General features: G+C 42.9%; 1 protein-coding gene across 1 annotated transcript; it reads left to right on the top strand.

The window, feature by feature from the left end:
* The first annotated feature begins 699 nt into the window (after positions 1-699).
* Positions 700-17,507, top strand: SLU7 (SLU7 homolog, splicing factor). The gene is made up of 16 exons (XM_056133091.1): positions 700-774; positions 4,190-4,373; positions 4,640-4,793; positions 7,163-7,243; positions 7,703-7,867; positions 9,122-9,190; positions 12,295-12,342; positions 12,489-12,620; positions 12,863-12,960; positions 13,111-13,178; positions 13,314-13,453; positions 15,010-15,171; positions 15,741-15,845; positions 16,003-16,074; positions 16,173-16,283; positions 17,202-17,507. Exons 2-16 carry the CDS (start codon positions 4,204-4,206, stop codon positions 17,379-17,381), a joined length of 1,755 nt encoding a protein of 584 aa, XP_055989066.1. The 5' UTR covers positions 700-774; positions 4,190-4,203; the 3' UTR covers positions 17,382-17,507.
* The last annotated feature ends 1,080 nt before the right edge of the window (positions 17,508-18,587 follow it).

The following is an 18,587-nucleotide window of genomic DNA, read 5'->3' as shown; positions in this document are numbered from 1 at the left end:
CGCCGCATGCAAGACAAATGTCCTCTGCGCTGTGCTATCGCTCCAGCCCATATATATACACACAAAGCAAAAATCAATGCACCTAGGGCTGAAGCGACACGCCCCCGCGAAGAAATTGTGCTTGAAAAAATTGATAATTTTTTCCTATTTCTATAGAAAATTTAAATATGTTGAATAAATACAGATAAAGATATTATCTTTATAATAATACCCCTGAGCATCGCCAGGTGTGACCCAAAAAGCAAAAAAAAAAAAAAAATCAATGTATCTGCGGATTTTTGATAAGCAAGAGTTTTCTGAGGATTGGGGGGGGGGAGGGAGAGGGTTACTGTCTTGTTTTTTGCGATGCTCGCGGCTGACTCCTGACTTTACACCCTGCACCACTCACTCCTAGTTGGGCCGGGGATCGAACCCGGGTCGTGCGTGCGCGAGGCAAACGCCCTCCCCGCTGTACTATCTCCCCAGCCCTGTTTACTTTAAAAACTTCTTTTTTTTCCCTTTGCCTCCCAAATTCCTGCGATTCTAAAACAAAACGACTGTTGAGAAGTCGTGAGCCGAAAGGAGCAGCATCAAAACACACCCGCTCTCGAGGAACAAGCCAAAGTCTCGCGAGACTGAGGCCGCGGTGACGTCAGCGGCCCGCGTCCCAGTGCGCAGGCGCGCCCCGGCCGGAAGCTGCCGCGGGGGGCGCCGGGAGAGGGCAGAACCCGGAAGTAAACAGTGCGCGTCTGAGTTTGTTTCTCTGCGTTTTTCGGTCACCGGCGGCGGGACCAGGTAAGAAACGATTCTGGAAGCTTCGGGTACGTGTCGAGGAAGTTTCAGAGCCCCCAAAAGTGAGCCGAAGGCGCCGAATTCCAAATGATCACTCCGAGGCTAGGAACGCCGAGTTGCGGGGTCGAAAGTAGACCCTGAAGGGGGACGCCGTGCTAAGCCTCAGACTTAGTGACTCGGCCGAGACTAGGAATAAATATATATACATGCATAGATATGCATATCTATGCATGTGAAGATTTATTCTATGCCAGGACAGAGTGACCCAAAAAGCAAAAAAAAAAAAAATCAATGCATCTGCGGATCTTGGATAAGCAGGGTTTTCTGAGGATTTGGGGGAGGAGGAAGAGGGGTATTGTCTTGTTTTTTTTTGAGCCAGACCCAGCGATGCTCGCGGCTGACTCCTGGCTCTACACCCTGCATCACTCACTTCCACGGATTGGCTCAAAGCTTGTGAGAGGCCCGGCCACGTCCCGGATACTGCAGGGTCCTTACAGCACCTCCAGGAGTCATCCCCGAGCCCCAACCCGGGGAAAGCCCCTGAACAAGTCGGAGAATCAAAAACAAAACATGCTCGAGCCCACACACACACACATACACACATAGATGCTGTTGGTGCCAAGAAGGTGAGGAATAATTGCTAGTAGTGACTTATAATAATAGCTAGTATATTACTATATATAGTATGTTACTATATTACTATACTACTACTAGTATACTATATAGTATATATTATCTACTATATAGTAGATGATATATATACTCCAATACTTCAAATATAATTATACAATAATAGCTACTAGTGACTTGTGCCTCTTGAGAATGTAGCTAGTCTGAATAATTAGGAAATCCATGTCAGATTTATTAAGATGCCGTGTTTTGTTTTTCATGCGGGTTGCACGTTGAAATAGTAGCATATTTGGATGTATTAACTAAATTGTAGAGGTAGTTCTTTTTTCTTAAAGATGGCCTGTGGAATAAGTTAAAAAACTATTTGTAAAGCTGGTATATTTCTCTTGGGCGCTGCTACACTGGACACTGCTCAAGCTTGGATATTGGGACTTGGATCAATCAAATGTGTCTTTTATTAAAAAATAACACAGCTGGGAGGTATACTGATGATGGGCGTGCTGTTGAAATTGTGTGCACGAGAAGCCATCGTTAACAGTATTGGAAATCAGATTCCCCAAAAAATTGTTTGAAGAAAAAATAGCATTGCAGTGCGGAACATTAATTAGACGGAACAATAAGTAGAAAAGTGTAATAATGGAGGCTAAAATGTTAGCATTGAAAAATAAGGAGAAGTAGAATTTGGTAACTGTTCCTATTGATAAAATAAGGGATTATCTGAAACCCTCATGTAAAGGGATGGATATGTTGTCTATTATTAAAACTATGAGAGAAAATAGTGGGCGGAGAGTGGATTCAAAGAGGATCACGTGGGGGCTGGAGAGATAGCACAGCGGGTAGGGCATTTGCCTTGCACGCGGCCGACCCGGGTTCGATTCCCAGCATCCTATATGGTCTCCTGAGCACCGACAGTAGTAACTCCTGAGTGCAGAGCCAGGAGTAACCCCTGAGCATCGCTGGGTGTGACCCCCCCAAAACACACACACACACACACACACACACACACACACAAAGAGGATCACGTGTAAATTTAGATTTCTTGAGTTTACATGTCTCTGAAACCTGTAAGTGAATGGAGATGCTGTGTATGAATAAAGCCAATAGAATATATATATATGTATATGTATATATATATATACAGATAGCAGTAGGGTATTTGCCTTGTGCGCGGCTGACCCAACTGACCCGGGTTCAATTCCTCTGGCCCTCTCAGAGAGCCCAGCAAGCTACCGAGAGTATCTCGCCCACATGGCAAAGCCTGGCCAGCTACCTGTGATGTATTCGATATGCCAAACACTTGATCACTTGATACTTCCCGTTAATCGTCGATTTGCTCGAGCGGGCGCCAGTAACATCTCCATTTGGCCCTGTCGCGTGCTAGTGTAGCCCAATGGCATCTGTTTGCTCTGGGAACATGAAGAGCCTCGAACCGATCATTCATGATCTTGATGAGGAAGTCTGACTATCTGGTAGGTGGGCGGCCACGTGGTCTTTTGACATCCTGTGGAATCCAGTCGGTAACAGCTCTAGTCCAGCGGTCATCTTGAAATCTCATTACGTGACCAGCCCATCTGATTTTTGACACCTTGGCAAACGAGACAGCGTCCCTGATTCTTGATCGTCGACAGATGTCAGAACTCCGAATTCTTTCTCTCATTTGACTGAAACATGATATTCCAAGCATAGCTCTTTCAATTCCTCTTTGGGAGACCCAAATAGCGTTCTCATCCTGTTTATGTAGGGCCCAGGTCTCTGAGGCATATGTTAATGCAGGAAGAACAGTGGAATCAAAGAGATGTGCCCGGAGCCGGAGGTTCTTCGTCCTCTTAGCTATTTCTTCGACGCTCTTGAAGGCGTTCCAAGCCGCTCTCTTCCTCCTGCGCAGCTCGGGTGCCAGGTCATTTGTCATGTTGACTTCTCGACCTAGGTACACATAGCTGTTGCATTCGGAGATGGTCGTTTCGTTGAGAGCGAATGGGGCGTCAGGAATGAGGCTGTTTCTCATAAACATTGTCTTGGTAAGATTCAGCTGTAGACCTTGGACTCCAGGCTCAATGGACCCAGGGACAGAGATTCTCTGCTTGCTCCCACCAACCACAGGTGACAAAAGGATTATAATCAGCTGCCCATCCTACCCTGCCCTGTCTGCTTCCACCAACCACCAGAGACCCAGGGATTGGATTGAACACAGAAGACCCTCCCTACCCCTACCTGGACCAGATAAATAACTCACTGGCAGACCTCTACTACCGACACTACCTCCGCTACCCAGCTGCTGCCACACTCCAGGATGCTTTGTGGACCCGCACGGCCGCTTGCGGCCGCGCGACACATTATAAGACACTAAATACCCATCTTCCGGAACTGCCGTACCATATTTGATAGGGTTCAAATATGGTAACACCTACAAGGGCTATTAGAGGTCGCCCCAAAAGCCTCTATCCCTCTCGGAAAGCCTGGCAAGCTACCAAGAGTATTCCGCCCGCACGGCAGAGCCTCGCAAGCTATCTGTTGTGTATTCGATATGCCAAAACCAGTAATTATGCCAAACACAGTAACAACAAATCTCACAATGGAGATGTTACTGGGCCCGCTCGAGCAAATCAATGAGCAACGGGAGGACAGTGACAGTTATATATATATATATATATATATATCTCGCAAATAAGAGATCTGGCACTCAGGTCTGGATTGAAAAGCCAAAAGTGGCTATGTGACTTGTAATAGCTTCACTGATGAATTCATGAAGGCCTCGTTCACACTGACATGTGTTTCTTTCTTTATGCAGGAGGTCAGATCACCATGGCAGCCACTGCTGTGGATGCAGCTAATGCTGCTCCACTGTCAGGATCCAAAGAAATGAGTTTGGAGGAACCAAAGAAAATGACTAGAGAGGACTGGAGAAAGAAGAAGGAGCTGGAAGAACAACGGAAACTGGGTAATGCTCCTGCCGAGGTTGATGAAGAAGGAAAGTAAGTACTTTAATTATTCATATAAACTGCTCATTCATAATTCAAATTCATGTCTAGTTCATTTATCAAATTCTAAACCGTTGGTTGGACAGGAAGCTCTTTAACATTAAATCTTTTCTTTATTTTTTATTACTATATTATAGAGTGAGCATTTCTCTTTCTCTTCCCACGATAATGATTTGTTCTTAGGCTTAATATAGCTATCTTTGTGATATATGATCCATTCCTTTAATCATTTGTAATAATTTTTTAAAATTTTATTACAGAGACATCAACCCTCATATTCCTCAGTATATATCTTCTGTGCCGTGGTACATTGATCCATCAAAAAGACCGACTTTAAAGCACCAGAGACCACAGCCAGAGAAACAGAAGCAGTATAGCTCGTCTGGAGAATGGTACAAAAGGGGTGTAAAAGAGGTATGTGTATACCTACAGAAATGGAGATTTTCTAGAACCTTTAATATGAGAGAGAGAGAGTATGTACACTGTGCCTGAACTCAATCCCTGGCATTCATAGGCCTCCTGAGCATTGCTGAATGGGACCCTGGAGGTTTTCCAACCCTAGTGTGAACCCAACTGGGATCACTAGGAGTTGCCCCAGGGACCCTTAGCACTTAGCTGCACTATATAATGTAGAAAAAGGGGGGCCAGAGAGATACTACAGTGGGTAGGTACTTGCTTTGCACACGGCCGACTTGGCTCAGTCACTGGCATATGATCCCCCAAACACTGCCAGGAGTGATCCCTGAATGCAGAACCAGGAGTAAGTCCTGAGCACTGCCGGGATACACTGCCTCCTTTCAAAAATAAAGGGGAAAAAAAGATTATATAACCTTTCCTTTAGTCTTCAATCATATCATACTTCTTTAATTCCTGTGATGTCTTTATAAATTGTATTTTGCTGGGGCTGGAGCAATAGCACAGCAGGTAGGGCGTGTGCCTTGCACACGGCCGACCCGGGTTCAATTCCCAGCATCCCATATGGTCCCCTGAGCAACGCCAGGTGTAATTCCTGAGTGCAGAGCTAGGAGTAACCCCTGAGCATCGCCAGGTGTGACCCAAAATGCAAAAAAAAAAAAAAAAAAATTGTATTTTGCTGAATTTCTTAACCATTTTATAAAATATGGAGACACTCTACATCACCTCTTAAATTAATCACTGCATCTGATAACATAATAATAAAAACTAAAGTTGATTCCTTTATAGGCGAGGGTGCTAGAGCCATACCTGGACCTGCTCATGGGTCACTCCTGGTGGGGCTCAGAGCACCGCAGGCGGTGCTGGGGAGCTAACTGTTTGCAAGACAAGAACCATACCCTCTTTCTTGCCATGCCCTGCCTTTTTACTTCAACCCACTAGAAAATAGCTTGTGTGCACTGTGCTGCTTTATCTTTTTTTGTTTATTCCCTTAAGTTTTGGCCACAGCCATTGATGCAGAATGCAGAAGTGAGGTGCTTACTCCTTGCTCAGTGCTTGGGGTGCAGGGGAAACCAAGTGATTCCAGGGATCAAACCTGGGGTTCCTACATGATTGTATGTGCTCCAGCCTGTTAAATCATCTCTCTGGCCCTACTTTATCTCTTAATATTGTTGTGTGTTTGATAATGACAGTAATATTCTGTAACAGAACTCCAGTACACTTATAAATTCTAGGGAACTGTCACTGTCCTCCCGTTGTTCATCGATTTACTCAAGCGGGCCCAGTAACGTCTCCATCGTGAGACTTGTTGTTACTGTGTTTGGCATATCAAATACGCCACAGGTAGCTTGCCAGGCTTTGTCGTGCGGGCGAGATACTCTTGGTAGCTTTCCAGGCTCTCTGAGAGGGGCAGAGGAATCGAACCCGGGTCGGTCAGGTCGGCCATGTGCAAGGCAAATGCCTTACCGCTGTGCTATCGCTCCACCCAACAAATCTACACTTAGTCTAAAGATGTTCCTCAAACAAATTCTAGGGAAGTTAGTTTCAATTCCATGCTTTAATCTGTTGTCCATGTAACAGCAGATTAACTTATGTGCCAATACTGTCTTCTCCTGACAGTTTAGTCCAGAGTCACTCTTACATTTAGTTGATGTGGTGATACTTGGGCCTGGTGGTATGACAACCCACCAGGACAACCCAGGCGATGCCTAGAGGTTTCCAGGAGCCCAGTGGTGCTCACGAGATCATGTGATGTCGGAACTCAAAATTTGGGTCCTGGCATATGCCAGGCTTGCTCCCCTGACCACTGAGTTCTCTTCTCAACCCACAAAACTGGTTCATTTGTAGGGGGAGGTAGGCTGAGTTCTTGATCACTGTGAAAAATAAGCCCAAGTGGGGCTGGAGCAATGGCACAGCGAGTAGGGTGTTTGCCTTGGATGTGGCCAACCCGGGTTCGATTCCCAGCATCTCATATGGTCCCCCAAGCACCGCCAGGAGTAATTTCTGAGTGCAGCGCCAGGAGTAACCCCTGTGTATCGCCTAGTGTGACCCAAAAAGCAATAAATAAATACATGCAAGAACCTGAAAATAACTTGTGGTGAATCAGCTCTTTAAAAAAAAAAAAAAGCCCAAGTGTGATGTTGCTCTTCATTTGTTTAGCTGATGGTTCATGTCATTTTGATATTTTCTAAGAATTAGAATAATAGTTTATTAAGTTAATGTCTTTTTACCTAATTTCCCCTTTTGTTTGAGTATTATCTTCCTTGTATTTTCTTCAATAAAAATTTGTTACGCTTGTAGATTTTTGCAGTAATTTCCAACTTCTTCCAATAAGTAAAATATATTTTTTTTTGTTCTTATGTTCGTAGAATTCCATAACTACCAAATACCGCAAGGGAGCATGTGAAAACTGTGGGGCCATGACGCACCAAAAAAAAGACTGCTTTGAGGTAAGTACACCTTCCAGAACTTTGGAAACTACTGCCAGAGTCTTTTTCCTTACCAGAAAGCTTAATTCTGGATCTTTCACCAAAAATTTGAACAAATACAAAAATTAGAGTAAAAAAAATGTTTTGGGGCCACACCCAGTGGTGCACAGGGCTTACTCCTGGCTGTGTGTTCAGGGATCAGTACTGGTGGTCCTCAGGGGACCAAATGGGATGGCAGGAATCGAACCTGGGTTGGCCATGTACAAGGCAAGCCTCTACCAATTACACTATTGCTTGAGTGCTTTGAGTAAAGTTTTTGTAAACAGTTTTTACAAAGTAAAAGTTTTTACCAAAAGGCCAAGTGACAGTTGAATAGGGCATAAAGTTCCTTGGTACATTCATGATCACTCAATAAAGGTTATATAAACTTTTATTCTGAGCCACAGGTACAGAGGAAATGATTTGACCTTACTTTTTCAGAGACCGAGGCGAGTTGGAGCAAAATTTACAGGGACTAATATAGCTCCAGATGAACATATTCAGCCTCAGTTGATGTTTGATTATGATGGAAAGCGGGATCGGTGGAATGGCTACAATCCAGAGGAACACATGAAAATTGTCGAAGAATATGCCAAAGTGGATCTGGTAAGCAGAATTCCCTGACCTCCCTCCCCTCTCTAAAGAATGCGCATTTAGCTGTATCCTAACAGCTCTGTGGTTGAGATTTCAAACCGAGTGCTCCCAATTTTATCACAGTGATAACAATGATGTGAATTCATTAACAAAAGTAATATGCTGGCACTATTTAACAGCATTTACTCTTATTTATTTCTTGTATTTTTCTCTCGGATTTATGTCACAAGAGTGTAAAAGCATGAGAAGAGGTTAGAAAGCTTGTGGCTTTTGAATTTGTGAACTCTGGGCCCCCAAATTCCTTATCTTGTCCATGGCCTATTTTGTTTCATTTCAAATTCAGTTGGGTATTTTTTTCCCTATTATGATTTGCTTATCTTTTTCTTGGGGGTTGGGGAAAACACCCAGCTGTGCTCAGGGCTTACTCTTGATTCTGTTTGATCACTCCTGGAGATGATTTGTCGTGCCAGGGATCAAATATCAGTCAGCCACTTGCCAGACAAATGCTTTAACCTCTGTACTATCTGCCCAGCCCCACTTAACCATTGTCATGTTGCATTTTTTCAAGTAAATATTTTTTAAATTGAATTTTTACATTAAAACCTGGAGCTCTTGTAGAGGGGTGTTAAATTATTTCTCCCGATACCCCAAAGAGAACATTAGGCCACGTAAGTTGGCACCTCTGGTCTAGAGCTACATGAAATTTCAGAATTTTATCCAGTAACCTTTCCCTTTTTTCGGGGGGGAGAGGGGAGGGAGGGAGGGAGGGAGGGAGGGAGGAGGGGGGTTCACACCCAGCAGTGCATAGGTCTTACTCCTGGCTCTGCACTCAAGGATCAGTCCTGGGGAACTCGGGGACTGAATAGGATGCTAGGGATCAAACCCAGGGTGCTCACATATAAGGCAAGTGCCCTACCTGCTGCTCTATCTCTCAGGTTCCCCAGTGACCCTTTCTGAAAACAAGGAGCGATAGCACAGCGGGTAGGGCGTTTGCCTTACAAGCGGCCAACATGGCCGACCCGAGTTCGATTCCTCCGCCCCTCTCGGAGAGCCCGGCAAGCTACCGAGAGTATTCGATATGCCAGACACAGTAACAGTAACTTAAATATATTTTAAAAAATTGGGGGGGGCTGGGAATATAGAAAAGCGGTAGAGTTTACGCCTTATAAATATGAGACCCTGGGTTTGATCCAGCACCAAAAATATGCATAAACTAAAAAAGGATTTGTTAGACGAATAAGTAATTATCTTTTACCCCCCTTTTAGGCAAAGCGAACACTGAAAGCCCAAAAACTCCAAGAAGAATTAGCCTCGGGAAAATTAGTGGAACAGGCTGTAAGTATTAAAAATGATCACTAAAAGTTACTCAGACTCTTTGTAAACAACTGAACTTTCAAACCATAATACATTTTATAGTTCTCCAGTTAGAAAGATTTTAGGGGCTATAAAAGGAGATAGCACGGGCTCAGGGCTGTATGCTTTCCATTCAGTAGCCCTGGATTTGTTTTTTTTTTGGTGGGGGGGGGGGACCACATCTGGCAGTGTCAGGGCTTACTCCTCTCCCTGTGCTCAGGGATCACTCCTGGCAAGGCTTCAGGGGTGCTGGTGATCCAACCCTGGTTAGCCATATGTGAGACGAGCACCCGACTCACTGTCCTATCTCCAGCCCCCTGTAGCCCTGGGTTTGATCCAAAGCCCTTGAGCTCTGCCAACTGTTCCCCTCCTTCCACAAACCAAAGTAAAAAGAAAAACAAAGATTTTCAAGAGTGTGCATTTGAGGGGAAAGGTAAAACTGAACATATAGTTCATCGGCGTATAAAGTGATGCAGTCGTTTCAGAAAAAATACTGCCATCAAGTATTTATGTACCATTTTTGGAATTCAGTCTGTATATTCCATTTTAAAGTATTTCCCAGTGATCAGAAAAATCATTTACAAATACATTAATTGCGGCACTTTTATAACACAAGGTAAAATACTTGTGTGGCTCAGAATAGAAGCTAGTGAAGCAAACTATCCTGCATTTGCATGACAGAACATTGTAAAACTCTTAAAACCGCTTTCATCAAGGTTCTCTGAAACAGCACTGAGTAGCAGTTTCTTTTTTTGTTTGTTTGTTTGTTTGTTTGTTTGTTTTGTTTTTTTGGGTCACACCTGGTGATGCACAGGAATTACTCCTGGCGGTGCTCAGGGGACCATGTGGGATGCTGGTAATTAAATCCCGGGTCGGCTGCATGCAGGGCAAACGCCCTACCCGCTGTGCAATGGCTCCAGCCCCACACTTAATTTTTTTAACATATCACTGAAACACAGTATCACATAAGAAAAATACCAGATTGCAGTATAAATCAGTGGATTTTTATTTTCACTCTAGTATTTCCTACATTTTCCTTAGTGAGCTTATAATAGTTGTATAGCTGGGTAACTAAAGTTATACATAAAAATAAAAGGTGATTGTAGCCAGAGCGATCGTACAGCTGATAGGGCATGTGCTTTGCACATGGCAAACCGGGTTCAATCACCAGCACCATCAATAATAATTCCTGAACGCAGAACCAAGAGTAACCCCTGAGCAATGGCAGGTGTGACCTAAAAAATAAAAATAAATAAGCGATGGGCTGGGAAGATGGCACAGGAGTCAGAGGCACATTCTTTGCATCTCATGGCCCCCTGAGTACCGCAGGGTATAGCCATTGTGGTCCCTTGTACCAAATGGCCCATGGAGCACTGTGTCCGCAGACCTTCATCCTGAACTGTGTGGCCCAGTTGTTGCAGTGTCACTGGGAATCACTCCCCCCAGAAAGCAAAACAAGATGCATTTCAGCCAGTTTGTTTTCTTTTTTCAGTCTGTCAACTTCATTAAGTATTTTATACTTACTAGAAGTCTTTTCAGCAGATTTATGCCACAGATAAATAATAAATGAGTTGGAGTTTTCTCGTTGACATTCCTAGAGGGACGTCTTAGGAAATATGACCCATAGAGCAAAACAGAATAAAGTAAGGAGCCAGTGAGGCCCTAGAATCCAGCAGTGCCTTTGGGTAGCTCATCCTTACCTGCAGTTGGGCCAGATCCGTCCCTGCGCCATGTCCAGTCCCCTCAGCAGTGCCAGGAGGAAGCCCTGAGCACCACTGGCTGTGGCCCAGATACCTAAAAGAAAAGGGAGTTTTAATGTGAGCTAGGAGAGCTAATACGGTGGGGACGGCGCTTGGCTTCCATGTAGATGGCTCCAGGTCAATTCATGCACCACATGAAACCCCAAACTCTGCCAAAAGTGACTGCCAGGTTATGGCCCAAAAAACAAAGAGAGAAATAGAATTTTGATGACATATCACTCAGCTGCCACTCGGAAAACAAATTTTTGCTTCTACCAGAATCATTTATGTAATTTTTCATACAAAGTCTGGCCTCATGGGAGGTACTCAGGCTGTTCCGGAGACGATCTGTAGTACTGACCATTTGCTCCCTTGCAAGGCGAGCGCCCTACCTCCGGCCTCAGCAATCCTTGAAACCTTGATTACGTAGCATAATGAAATCCAAACTTTATTTAGGCATTTTGTATTGTTTGAGACTATCCTGATCAGCTGTTAATCAAGAAAGAATGTCATTGTGGTAAGGATTTTAGACTTAACATCAAGATGTAGTATTAACTGAGTAGATTTGTTCATTCCCTAAATTTTATAAAGGCTGTTAAAGTTTTGAATTTAAAGGCACTTGTTACCTGATCCTAGTAATTATTGTTTGTTTGTTTGTTTTTTTTTGCTTTTTGGGTCACACCCGGCGATGCTCAGGGGTTAGTCCTGGCTCATGCACTCAGGAATTACTCCTGGCGGTGCTCGGGGGACCATATGGGATGCTGGGAATTGAACCAGGGTCGGCCATTGTTGGCTATGTGCAAGGCAAATGCCCTACCCGCTGTGCTATCGCGCCAGCCCCGATCCTAGTAATTTTTGTGCAGGGAAGGGGGCTTGGGGAGAGGTTAATAAAAAACTAAAGAGGTTTATAGAACACATCGACAATGCATATTTTTGGGTCAGGCTTCTTTTTGTAGTTGTTGTTGTTGTTGTTTTAATGCTTTTTGAGTCACACCCAGCGATGCACAGGAGTTACTTCTGGTTCATGCACTCAGGAATTACTCCTGGGGGTGCTCAGGGGATCATATGGGATGCTGGGAATCGAACCCGAGTCGGCCGCATGCAAGGCAAACGCCCTACCCACTGTGCTATTGCTCCAGCCCCTTCTGTTACTTTTGTACCAAGAATTTTCCAGAGATTTTCTGGGTTTATAGACTAATAAAATTAACTCTTTACAATGGTATATTTGTACTCAGTTTTTGTACTTTTAGTAGAAAAATCTGAAGATTTATTATATTGTTTTTTTAAGTGTTGAATAATTAAGTAGAGTAAAATTAGTAAATTTATTTTCCTTCTTTCATTTTACAGAATTCTCCAAAACACCAGTGGGGAGAAGAGGAACCAAATTCTCAGGCGGTAATATTTGCTCTATCAGGAGAACTTTTTGTTTCTGTTGGCTAATACTAGTAATGCTGATGCTAATGATAGTGGTAAAGGAAAGGAAAACAAAAACCAGATGCTGTCTTTTTCCTTTTAACCATTTTCTTTTTCTTTCTCTTTAGGAAAAGGATCATAACAGTGAAGATGAGGATGAAGATAAATATGCAGATGACATTGACATGCCTGGACAGAACTTTGATTCCAAGAGACGGATCACTGTCCGGAATCTCAGGATTCGAGAAGATATTGCAAAAGTAAGGCTTGACAAACGACCGCATATATCTGGAAACTGATTGTCTTCCATATTGAATTTTGCTAACTTACCTAGTATCTGGGCAGGTGGGATTAATGTAGTCAATCATTTCAAAATTAGGGATCATTCTGGCGTTTCATCTTCATCAGTCTTGCACATACACATTTAATTGGTTGTGATAAATTTCAATTTTCTTCATGTAAGTGCACATTAATGCAGTCTTAAAACATTTTTCTTTTACAGTATTTGCGGAACTTAGATCCAAATTCTGCCTACTATGATCCCAAAACCAGAGCAATGAGAGAGAATCCCTATGCCAACGCAGGAAAGAATCCAGATGAGTAAGTATCAGGTTAAATGTAAAAGTTTCACTTTTGGGGGTGGGAGATTCTAAAGATAAAAAAAATTCAACAAAAATTAACATCTGTGATTGTGTTTGGAAAGAAATTACTTTGAATCGGTGCCTGAAACTTTTTAATTTGTATTTGCAGAGTGAGCTATGCAGGCGATAACTTCGTTAGATACACGGGTGATACCATTTCAATGGCTCAGACACAGTGTAAGTTCTTGCCATATGTTGAGATAATGTATATCGATTCAAAAGAAATGTGGGGGGACATTTTTTAAAGCTTGTTTTCAAGAACATGCAGTAAACGTAACTACCAACTCACAAAGATGTTTTTAATAACTCTAGTGTTCGCTTGGGAAGCCTATGACAAAGGATCAGAAGTGCATCTACAAGCTGATCCTACGAAACTTGAACTGCTGTATAAATCCTTCAAAGTCAAAAAAGAAGACTTCAAAGAGCAGCAGAAAGAAAGCATCTTAGAAAAGGTGATTTTCCCAGATTGCTCAAAAAGACATCCCTAAAAGAGAAATGAGCAGTTAATAAACACTTGCTTTACATTTGGGATAACATAGGACACAGGGTCCCTTTTAATTCATCAGGAGGTATACTTTGCTACAAAGCAGACCTCCTCCTCAAAGCTTAGTGCTTATAGAAACATTTGTATTCCTGACAGTTGTGTTTGTCATCTGGGTTCCCTGGTCTGAATCCTTCCGTCTGAGACTGCATGAGCTAAGAGACCTCACTCTGGTTTCTGGCAGTTGGCAGACCTCATCTGTGCTAAAGGATCCTCATCTGAACTAGTTTGTCTCCAACCCACACTCGCTTTCCTCCTCTGGTGCAAGAAGTTAGCCTGGCTTCTTTACCAGACAGTCTCAGGGTCTAAGGGCTTTTCAGATTTTTGCTTCCTATTTGCCTATTTCTATGGGAAGTATAAGAAATATGGGGCTGGACCAGGAGGATTACTCCATAACTTAGAGGCCAGCCGGGTATTCTAGGGGAAACGGCAGTTCAGATAGAGAAGGGAGCACCAAATAAAGGATGTTAGGAGGATCCTCCCAGGAGGGAAGATGCATGTTGAAAGTAGACTACGGACTGAACATGTTTGCCACTCAATGCCTCTTTCACAGAACACAAGACCCAAAACGAGAGAGAGAACACAGGGGATTGCCCTGCCACAGAGGCAGGGGGAGATGGGGGGATGGGGGTGGGGGGGATATTATCCATGGTGGTGGAAAATGGGCACTGGTGGAGGGATGGGTATCTGATCATTGTATAATCGAAACCCAAGCACAAAAAATAGTAAATCTACAACTGTACCTCATGGTGTTTCACTAATAAAAAAAAATTAAAAAAAGAAAAGAAATATGGGGCTGGAGCAATAGTACAGCAGGCAGGGCATTTGCCTTGCACGCGGCCGACCCGGGTACGATTCCCAGCATTACCTATGGTCCCCTGAGCACCGCCAGGAGTAACCCCTGTGCATTGCTGGATGTGACCCAAAAAAGCAAAAAAAAAAAAAAAAAAGGAAATATACCCAGACCTAGAGACCTAGAGTAAAGTGTTAGAGAGACCGTCTCTAGCAGAGAAAGACAGCAAAGTTATATGGAAAGTGCCAAAAAAAGAAAGAAAAGGATTTTTGGCCTTTTTATGGTGATCACTCAATATGACTAGCAACTTAAACATCTTTTTTTAGCCCATGTAAACTAGGTGATCATCTTTTTACTTTCATACAACAAAGCCATGAAAAATATTTAAAGTTTTTCTGATTGAAAATAAATGCTTTGGGGACGGGAGTTATATAGTACAGTGGGTACGAGCGCTTCCCTTGCATGGTGCCAATCGAAGTTTGATCCCCAGCATCCCATATGGTCCGCCAAGCTCCACCAGGAGTGATCCCTGAGTGCTGAGTTCACAGTAAATCCTGAGCATAGGCAGGTGTGATCCAAAAACCAAAAAAAGGAAAGAAGGAAGTCCTTTAATAGACATTTAACTGTAAGTCTGTATTGTAAAATGTATTTAATAACGCCCAATGTTCTTTCAGTATGGTGGCCAAGAACACCTGGATGCCCCTCCAGCAGAACTGCTCTTAGCTCAAACCGAAGACTATGTAGAATACTCAAGACATGGGACCGTCATCAAAGGGCAGGAACGAGCTGTCGCCTGCTCCAAGTACGAGGAGGATGTGAAGATCCACAACCACACTGTAAGCGTTACACCTGAGCCCTTTCCTGTACTTGATAGAACAGTTTTGCTCTAGATTGCATTTCCTTCTGCATCTGTTTGCTTTAGATTACATTTCCTTTTAATAGAACCAGCAGTATCCTATTCTTTTGACAGTTTAACTTTGCATTATAAAATATTTTTTAAAAAACAAAGACAGCATATAGATTGAAAACACTTTTACATGATGCTATGTATACTTTGTCTAGGTGTATGTGCCACTTCAGTACTTTGATTTGGGTGTATAATATTATATATGATGTAAAAGGGTTTGTTAAAGTTTGCTACATTCTGAGCCTGTTGGGGACCCTGCCCTCCCTCCAGAAGAACTCTGCATATGTATCCCCTGTCAGCAGTCTTTGAGTGATCCAAATTTTGGGGTTTCCTTTTAAATTAAATGATGTTTGGGCTAGACAGGAAGTACAGCAGTATGCAGCCAGTCTTGATCTGCCTCCTCATACCACGTGTGATGTCCACGTATACCTACCTCCAACCCCCCAAAAATAACCTCTCTTTCTCTCTCTCTCTCCCGCCACTCCCTCCTCCCTGCAGCATATTTGGGGATCTTACTGGAAAGATGGTCGATGGGGTTACAAGTGTTGTCACTCCTTTTTCAAGTATTCCTACTGTACTGGAGAGGCTGGGAAGGAAGTTGCTGTAAGTATAGACCCTTTCGCTCTCATTGGTATAAAACAGAACTCTTAAAATGCGTATGAAACTTCATCTTCTCAGGTTTCAAACTTCACTGCTTCTTACATGACTGGCAACGACGACATGGAAGTCAAATCACATCTCTTTTTTCCTTTTTCCGCAGAATTCAGAAGAATGTATTCTCAATGATACAACTGAAGAAGAATCAGTGAAAAAACCTCAAACCCTTATGGAGGTAAATATATAAAGACTCATTTGTCCTCGATTTTTGATTAAGGCAGGACTTTAGAACTTCGTTTTTGCATTAGTAACACTGTATTTCAATCTTGTCAGATACATCAGGAAAAACTGAAAGAAGAGAAAAAGAAGAAAAAGAAGAAGAAGCATCGAAAGAGTAGCTCAGATAGTGATGATGAAGAAAAGAAACACGAGAAACTAAAGAAGGTACTTCATGAAACTGAAATAATCAAAGGGGTGACCGTGTTCAATCTGCAGGTTCCTTTGAAACATCTAATCCCGTCTCCAATTGCACTATTTGACTAAGGAAACAACCCCAAGTTTGGGTGATTTGCTAAGGTCTAGAAAGAAAATGGAGATTTTTACGAGTTTCGTGATTTCCTACATTTTGTGCATCACAAATGCATGCAGGGGATGTGCTTTAAAAATCCATCTACAGATTACAGAAAGAATCGCCTAAATTCTCTGTCATTTATAGGTCTCAGCAGATCTTTGGGAAAAGTCAGAATTGCAGCTTCCACCATAAGGCCACACCTGACTTGTGCTCAGGTCTTGCTCCTTGTTCCTTGCTCACGGTTCATTCCCAAGGTGTCCAGGGACTAATAGTGCTAGGGATTGCCCCAAAAGTCAGCTACATGCAAGACCAGCACCTTACTGTACTATCTCTCCAGCCCTCACTTGTGGATTTCTACCAGTAAAATTAATCTTACTCAATTTTTTAAATTAAATTAATTTTACTTAACATTGGAAACAAACATAAGTCAGACGGTGAATAATCGTTCTTAAGAGTGGAAGAGGTGGAGTTCATGCCCAATTCAATCAGCCTAATCAGTGGCTGAATAAATGCAGTACTCCTACATTAAAAAAAAAAAAAAAAAAAGAGTGGTCCCCTGGGCCTGCCAAGAGTGATCCCTGAGCAGAGCCAGGAGTAAGCCCTGAGCACTACTGGGTGTGGCCCAAAACCAAAAATAATTTTTTTTTTTTAATTTAAAAAGTGGAAGAGCTGACTGCCCACCTTTTTGAGGCAGTGTAGGCTACTAATGGAGCAATTCATACTCGGGCCAATTTGAGTGCTCTGCCACTTGAACCTGTTCTAAAGCCGTTTATGTTTCTCTTGCACTGCAGGCGCTGAATGCCGAGGAGGCCCGCCTTCTTCATGTCAAGGAGATCATGCAGATCGATGAGAGGAAGCGGCCGTACAATAGTATCTATGAAACCCGGGAGCCCACCGAGGAAGAAATGGAGGCCTACAGAATGAAACGCCAGAGGCCAGACGACCCGATGGCCTCCTTCTTAGGACAGTAGAGGCTAGTCACAGACATCATTCCAGATACACAGTGAACTTACTCTTCTCGGCTTCTTGTTGAAGATGAGAAATGGAAAAAATCTTGTGTGCACTTCATGCTGCCTGATTTAAATAATAAAACTTACAGAGGTTGCATAGTAAATTAATTCCTCTCCACAGTGATGAAACCAAAAAAAAAAAAAAAAAAAGGATGTACATTAAGATCGTGTGTGTGTGTGTGTGTGTAGCACACAGATTGAACCCAGGGCCTCGAAAGGGCGAGGCGAGTTCTCTCTTTCTGAGCCACATCCCTGACCACTTAAGATCATATTTTGCTTCCAGTTTTATATTAGTGATATAAGAAGCTCTTGCTCTGCCTATCAAGAATACCTTCTCAGCATTTATTAAGTCTCAAACTGTGCCCTTAATTTTTTTTCCCTTTATTTTATTTTATTTTTTTACAGTTGTAGATTTACAATTTTTTGTGCTTTGGTTTCAATTATACAATGATCAGATACCCATCCCTCCACCAGTGCCCATTTTCCACCACCATGGATAATATCCCTCCCACCCCCATCCCCCCATCCCCCCTGCCTCTGTGGCAGGGCAATCCCCTGTGTTCTCTCTCTCCTTTTGGGTGTTGTGGTCTGCAAAAGAGGCATTGAGTGGCAAACATGTTCAGTCCATAGTCTACTTTCGACATGCATCTCCCCTCCTGGGAGGATCCTCCAAACATCCTTTATTTGGTGCTCCCTTCTCTATCTGAACTGCCCTTTCCTCGAGGATACCCGGCTGGCCTCTAAGTTATGGAGTAATCCTCCTGGTGCTGATCACAGCTATTCTTGGGTATTAATCTCATATTTTGTTACTTTATATCCCCCAGATGAATGCAATCTTTCTATGTCTATCCCTCTCTTTCTGACTCATTTCGCTTAGCATGATACTTTCCATATTGTACCACTTGTATGTAAATTTCATGACTTCATCTTTTCTAACAGCTACATAGTACTCCATTGTGTAGATGTACCAAAGTTTCTTTAACCAGTCATCTGTTCTTGTGTGCCCTTAATTTTTATGTAGCCTTTTAGTGTTATCAGACATTTTGAGGGAGGATTTTTTTTTTCTCAACCAGCGCTTTTTAATTAAAAATTTCTTATTTTTCCTTCTAGGCATTTTCTGATCTGAAGCTAACAACAATTATTCTGTCTCGAGCTTTGGGTCATTGA

This window comes from Sorex fumeus, unplaced genomic scaffold (genome assembly GCF_029834395.1).
Source record: "Sorex fumeus unplaced genomic scaffold, SorFum_2.1 ptg000097l, whole genome shotgun sequence".
Classification (NCBI taxonomy): Eukaryota; Metazoa; Chordata; class Mammalia; order Eulipotyphla; family Soricidae; genus Sorex; species Sorex fumeus.
Note: the sequence above shows the minus strand (reverse complement) of the source record. Positions and strands in the feature narration are given on the sequence as shown.

Bases quoted from the DNA above. Each gene is read 5' to 3' on its own strand.
- SLU7 (XM_056133091.1), top strand. From the start codon at position 4,204: ATGGCAGCCACTGCTGTGGATGCAGCTAATGCTGCTCCACTGTCAGGA. The intron at 13,454-15,009 runs GTGATTTTCCCA...ATGTTCTTTCAG, and splicing joins AAGAAAGCATCTTAGAAAAG to TATGGTGGCCAAGAACACCT. The intron at 16,075-16,172 runs GTAAATATATAA...CAATCTTGTCAG, and splicing joins AACCTCAAACCCTTATGGAG to ATACATCAGGAAAAACTGAA.